The sequence below is a fragment of the Pipistrellus kuhlii genome, unplaced genomic scaffold (assembly GCF_014108245.1).
Source record: "Pipistrellus kuhlii isolate mPipKuh1 unplaced genomic scaffold, mPipKuh1.p scaffold_m20_p_160, whole genome shotgun sequence".
Taxonomy (NCBI): Eukaryota; Metazoa; Chordata; class Mammalia; order Chiroptera; family Vespertilionidae; genus Pipistrellus; species Pipistrellus kuhlii.
Genome location: NW_023425472.1, coordinates 1354 through 8147, shown reverse-complemented (window position 1 = coordinate 8147; position 6794 = coordinate 1354). Strand labels below are relative to the sequence as shown.

The window sequence follows — 6794 nt, the reverse complement described above, 5'->3', positions numbered from 1 at the left end:
GGCCGCACGACCGGCCGAGGGGCGTTGCTGTGGGTGAGAGCCGGGCCTGGGCCTGCAGCCACGTCTCCTCTGAGGCCGCAGTCAGTGCGTCTGCTTCCCGGGCCGGCCGGCCGGCTCGGCAGCGAGCGTGAGGGCCTCCCTGCTGGGGTCCCGCTGTGCCGGTGGAGCCGATCCCGCCTCGCAGAGGGTCACGGTGCGCACGCTGCCTGGGGCTGTGGCCTCCTGGCCCCTCGGCGGAGGAGGAGGGCGGGGCGTTCAGAGATGAACAGCGAAGCCCGGGAGGTGAGACCCCCTCCGCCCCCATGCCTCGCCGGCTTCCCACAACCAAGGGCTGCATTCGGCACCGGCCGGCGGACAGCCCCTCGGACGCCCTGTCCCCCAGGGGCGCTCGGTCCCAGAACCACGTGCGAGCGGGGACACGTCCTCTGGGCCGGGGAGGGGGGCGTCCGTCCTTCGTGTGTCACGTGCTGTGTTGCCTTATCTGTTCGGACGGTACAGTCTCACGCACAGACGCCGGGCCCCGGGGGACGCTGAGCCCTAACGGCGCCGGGACCCTCCGCTCCCACACGCGGCTCCCTGCCTGGCGACCCCGCCCTGTAGCATGACCCCGTCCCCCGTGCCCGTGTGCCCCGCATGGCCCTCGCATGCCTGCGCCCTCGGTGGGGGCACATAGCCTTCCCCCGGCGTCCCCCCGCGTGCCCGCCCCCAGACCGGCAGGCCCCGCGTGACCGTCAGCCTCCAGGCCCCCGGGCGCCGGACGCCGTCTCCGAAGCAATAACTACCCAATGCGGACGCCCGGCCCTGCCGGCAGCCCCGCCCTCTGGCAGCTCCTCTGGGTGTCTCCTGGCACCGGGTGTGGGGGCAGCCCCAGGGGCTCCGCCGACCAGGCTTTCCCTCCGAGGGTGTCGGGCCGAGAGGCACAACCCAGGCAGCCCCTCGGGCGCTGGGAGCTCCCGGGCACACAGGTGCCGCCCGCACCGGGGCCGTCTCACCGGGCCTGTGCCCTTTGGGCCGGGCCCCGGCTCTGTGAGGGCTGACCCCTCAGGACGAAAGGCCAGACGGAGGCCCTGCCGGTCCGTCCCTCTGCCCGTCACCCCTGGAGGGCGCCCTGCGCCTCAGCCAGGGCCAGGCCCCTGGACCACACACAGCAGAACGGGGTCCCAGACGCCCCACACCACACACACACCTCTCCAGGGGCCTGGACTCCACCCAGCTCCCGGCCAGAGCCACCCAGTGTCCTCCACCTGCTGGCGGGTGAGGCGCTCAGAGCACAGTCAGCCTCGGGCTGAATGCCCGTGTGTCTGGCGTGTGGGACGGCCCCGGGCACACCGGGCACCGGCCCGCCGGCACAGAACGTCTCCTCCACCAGCAGCCCCAGCACGAAGCACAGTCTCAGGGGGCCAGCCCTGTCCGGCCAGGAACCGAGGGACCCCCAGCGGGAGCCTCGCTCCCTGCGCCGCCCCACTCGCAGGGAGGAGCGGTGCTGCCTTCCTCCCCGTGACACCCAAGCCATTCGCACGCGGTCGCATGCGTGAAGTCCCCGTGTGTGTGATTTAGTTTGGTTTGGAATCACCCAGCATGCACCGCGAGGGCACCGCCCGGGCCACCTGCTTCCCCCCGGGAGTCCCCGCAGGGCGGTCCGAGCCTGAGCGGGGCCCGCACACGCCCCCAGCACACGGATGCACACCACCGCACACACGGAGCCCTGGCTTAGGGACGGCCACGCCCCCCGGGCCGTCCCCCAGGGCATGGGCCCCCCGGGCCGTCCCCCAGGGCATGGGCCCCCTGGGCCGTCCCCCGGGCACGGGCCCCCGGGCCGTCCCCCGACAGGACTGAGTGGGTTCGTACGATCAACACGGGTCTATTTTTACGTCCCCTGCACACGAGTGGCCAGTCTCCTCCAGACGGCCCTGAGACCAGGCGCCGGTACTCTGTCCTGTTTTTATTTGGAAAACCAGTGAACGGGCTGACATGTTCCATGTGAATGTACGTTTCTTAATCGCAACTTTTCTACCGAGTGTTTGCACTATCCCTCTTTCCCGACCTTGTTTAACGAAAGTAAAGGAAGACCTTGCTTGACTAACCCTGTGTCCACGTCCATGGGAAACCGTGCCCGCGGTCAGGACCCTCTGCCCACCCGCTGACCCGCAGGGCGGACCGTGACTTCCTGTCCCCGTGATGACAAAGCCCACGTGGCCGTGGCGCCGTGGCCTCGGGGAACGTGGCCGCACGGCCAGTGGGCGGTTGCAGTGGGGGATGAACAGACCCGGTGGTGAGGGAGGGCCTCCGCCCTAGCCTGGGGGGTGTGGGCTGGCACTGGACGCGCAGGCCGAAGTCCGGCCCAGGAGGGACCCTGACCACCGAAGGTGAGGTGGGTAGGCCCGGCCACAGAGCCTGGGCACAGCTCGTGCCCGTGCTAGCCCTGAAGTCGGAGCAGGGGAGACGGGTGTGTGCGGGGCCCCGGGGTCCCAGCTGGTAACTGGGGGAAGGCGGAGCGGACAGGCCGGGCCCTGGGGCCCTGGGGCCGCGGTGAGGCACCAGCTGTCTGGGCTTCTCCGAGTATGGAAACGAGGTAGGGGCAGAGGTCACGTGACGGTGCATTGCAGAGGCTGTGGCAATAGTTCCCATATATTTTTAAAATGTATGTTTTATTGATTTTTAACAGAGAGGAAGGGAGAGGACAGAGAGTTAGAAATGTCCAGAGAGAGAAACATCGGTCAGCTGCCTCCTGCACACCCCCTACTAGGGATGTGCCCGCAACCAAGGTACCTGCCCTTGACCGGAATTGAACATGGGACCTTTCAGTCTGCAGGACAACACTCTGTCCACTGAGCAAAACCAGTCGGGGCAACACTTTATTTTTAATATCAATGACGGAAAGACACCAAAGTATTTAAAAATATTTTTAAAAATTATTTCAGAGAAAGGGAGGGAGGGAGAAACATCAATGATGAGAATCCTTGATGGGCTGCTCCTGCACGCCCCACACGGGTTGAGCCCGCACCTGGCCTGTGCCCCGACGGGGAATGGAACCGTGTCCTCCTGGTTCACAGGTCAGCACTCAACCCCTGAGCCAGGCCCAAAGCAGCCACCTCCAGCTCACGTAACTATAGGCAGTCCCTGCTTCTTGCCACTTCCATTTGAAATGTTATCCTTTTTAAATTTATCCTTTAACCTCCCCTAAGGGGTGAGGGTATTTCCCGTTGGTTTTTAGGGAGCGTGTAGGGAGAGGAAGAGCCACAGACACACGTCGGTTGGCTGTCTCCCACGGCACCCTGACCAGTGCTGGGACTCAGCCTGCAGCTGAGGCCTGTGCTCCCGACCAGGAATCAAGGCCAGGACCCTCTGGTCTGCAGGTGGATGCTCTAACCATGGAGCACCTCTGTTACAATCTGGTAACTGTGGTAACAAAGGAAAAAGCGAGCAAGTTGAAAAGTTGGCTTATGGAGGAGGAATGCGCTCAAAAAATGTACACACACACTGCCCAGGCAGTGCATGCACACCACACGCGTATACACACACACACACACGCACACACACGCACACACACACACGCACACACACGGGACCTTGCTGTGGCAGTGGGAGTGGCCCCCTCCCTCGGGGGCCTCCAAGGGGCTGTGGCGCCCCCAGGAGACCAGATTTGCCGCCGCCCTCCTCCCAGAAACCCTTGTGGCCCTGTTGCAGGGTGCCTCGTGTTGGTCCTCATGTCGGGGTCCCCAGTGTCGGGGTGACCTGTCTTGGGTGACCTCGTGTTGGGGTTTGAGGCCGGGTTTCTGTCTGACTGAAGCTTGGGAGGCCGTCTCTCCTCCCTACGCGGGAGGATCAGCATTGCCCCCCCCAGACCTCTGTCCCCCCGGCCCCCTCTGTCCCCCCGCCCCCCGCGTCCACAGGCCCCCTCTGTCCCCCCAGACCTCTGTCCCCCCGGCCCCCTCTGTCCCCCGGCCCCCTCTGTCCCCCCCGGCCCCCTCTGTCCCCCCCGGCCCCCTCTGTCCCCCCCGGCCCCCTCTGTCCCCCCCGGCCCCTCTGTCCCCCGGCCCCCTCTGTCCCCCGGCCCCCTCTGTCCCCCGGCCCCCTCTGTCCCCCCCGGCCCCCTCTGTCCCTCCGGCCCCCTCTGTCCCCCGGCCCCCTGTCCCTCCGGCCCCCGCGCCCACAGGCCCCCTCTGTCCCCCGCGTCCACAGGCCCCCTCTGTCCCCCGCGTCCACAGGCCCCCTCTGTCCCCCCGGCCCCCTCTGTCCCCCCGGCCCCCTCTGTCCCCCGGCCCCCTCTGTCCCCCCGGCCCCCTCTGTCCCCCCGGCCCCCTCTGTCCCCCGGCCCCCTCTGTCCCCCGGCCCCCTCTGTCCCCCGGCCCCCGCGCCCACAGGCCCCCTCTGTCCCCCGGCCCCCGCGCCCACAGGCCCCCTCTGTCCCCCTGGCCCCCTCTGTCCCCGGCCCCCTCTATCCCCCGCCCCCTCTGTCCCCCGGCCCCCTCTGTCCCCCGGCCCCCGCGCCCACAGGCCCCCTCTGTCCCCCGGCCCCCTCTGTCCCCCGGCCCCCGCGCCCACAGGCCCCCTCTGTCCCCCGGCCCCCGCGCCCACAGGCCCCCTCTGTCCCCCGGCCCCCTCTGTCCCCCGGCCCCGCGCCCACAGGCCCCCCTCTGTCCCCCGGCCCCCGCACCCACAGGCCCCCGAGGCCCCGGGTGGAATTGCACCCTGAGCTCCTGGTCTCCACGTGGCCGCGTGCCCCCCCTTCCCCCTCCTCCAAGGTGGCCCCAGGACCACAGGGGTCTGAGTGACAAGACCTTTATCAACAGCCCCCCTGGGGCACAATGTGGGGCGTGGAGTGCTGAGAGGGCGTGGGGCTTACTCCGTGGACAGACGGGGGGGGGGACCGTGGACAGACGGGGCGGGGATTGTGGACAGACGGGGGAACCGTGGACAGACGGGCGGGGACTGTGGACAGACGGGGGGACCGTGGACAGACGGGGGGGGATTGCGGACAGACGGGGGGACCGTGGACAGACGGGGGGGATTGCGGACAGACGGGGGAACCGTGGACAGACGGGCGGGGATTGTGGACAGACGGGGGGACCGTGGACAGACGGGGGGACCGTGGACAGACGGGGGGGGATTGCGGACAGACGGGGGGACCGTGGACAGACGCGGGGGGGGACCGTGGACAGATGGGGCGGGGATTGCGGACAGACGGGGGACCGTGGACAGACGGGGGGACAGACGGGCGGGGATTGTGGACAGACGGGCACAGGCGCCGGTCGGGCGGGCAGTCACTCGTCCTGCACTGTGAGGTTGTGCTGCGTGGCCTCCTCGATGCTCTGCAGCTGGCGGGCCTCCCACTGCCGCACGCGCTCCGTCTGCGGGAATGGGCTCTGAGGGCGTAGCCGGCCCCTCCGCCCCCTCCCTGTCAGTGCAGAGGGCCTGGCCGCCAGCACGGCCCACCCCGTCTGTCACTCCACCCAGAGGGCGGGTCAGGGCGCTGGGCGCTGGGCCTGACCGTGGCCCAGGGAGGGGGTGGGGGAGGGCTCAGAGGGGACGAAAGGGGGCACCCGGGGCTGGAAGCAGAGCTGGGGCAGCGGGGACAGGGTCCCTCCCACCCACCGGAGGACACCAGGACCCCTGGCGCGGCCCAGGCCAGAGCAGGGGCAGCCCCAGGGGGCAGGGGACAGCGAGGGCCACCCAGCCTGTCCCAGGGCAGGGGGGCGGGGGGGCGGGGGAGTCTGGGGAGCAGGGAGATGCTGGGCTCAGGTTTCACTGACACAGCCTCCCCTGGAGGGTCACCCGTCCGCAGCCTGGGACTCCCCCCGTCAGGCCCGCCCCTCAGTGGGCATCTGTGCTCTTCCTCCACCCGGAGGCCACCTCCCGGGGGCCCCAGCTCCTGGGGACGGGACCGGGGATGGGTCAGGCCCGGGGACGGGGACAGGGGCGGGGTCAGGCCCGGGGACAGGACGGATGGATGGACGGGGTCGCCTACCACCGCTGCCAGCTTCCTCGGGTCCCGGCGCCTGCGCCCGGCTGTGGTGGTGTCGTCGGAGATGCCGGGCAGCCCCTGGCTCCGGACCCAGCCCCCCGGGGGCCCTCCCGGCTCCGCCTTCCGCTGTGGCTGTGGCCGTGGGGGGCAGGTGGCCTCAGTGGGTGCGGGCGGCTCCCCCTCGGGCGCCGGGGGGCCGGACTCCTCGGAGGCCCAGATGGTGGACAGCCGCTGCTTCCGGGGGCCGGGGGCCGGCAGACCCCAGGAGGCGCACCCCGGCCGCGGGGACCCATCCCCGGGGCCCCCTCCCAGGCGGGAGGGCCGGGGCCCCCGCGGGCTCCTGCCCCAGCCGGGGGCGCCCTCCGCGGGGGTGCTGTGCTTCAGGACGGACCCCGACGGGCTCCACAGGAAGGGCGGGGCCTCGTCCTCAGAGGAGCTCCACTCCGACACCTGGGACAGACAGGGAGGGCTTCTGGGGGCAGGGCCTGAGCTGCGTCTCCGAGCCCACGGACAGGCCTGGGGGACAGCTCTGCTGCCCGCCCGGCCACGTGGAGGGCAGGGTTCGATCCCCGGTCAGGGCACAGGCCTGGGTTGTGGGCTCCATCCCCAGGGTGGGGCGGGCAGGAGGCAGCGGGTCCATGATTCTCTGTCATCATGGATGTTTCCCTCTCCCTCTCCCTTTCCCTCTCCCATCCTCTCTTAAATCAATAAAAATATATTAAAAAAGAAAACTGTCTTGAAGTAAAAATAACTTTTTTGGGGGAATAAGTACAAAACTTTGTCAATAAAACCAGCTTGGCATTTACACTCAGCACCGAGCAGAGCTGCC

The 6794-nt window shown here is 69.2% G+C and overlaps 1 protein-coding gene across 1 annotated transcript; it reads right to left on the bottom strand.

The window, feature by feature from the left end:
- Positions 1-5163: 5163 nt before the first annotated feature.
- Positions 5164-6481, bottom strand: CCDC201 (coiled-coil domain containing 201; the record flags this gene model as incomplete). The annotated part of the gene is made up of 2 exons (XM_036440151.2): positions 5164-5351; positions 5969-6481. Coding segments are annotated over 2 exons (600 nt in total), but the record flags the coding sequence as incomplete, so codon positions are not given.
- Between the last annotated feature and the right edge of the window lie 313 nt (positions 6482-6794).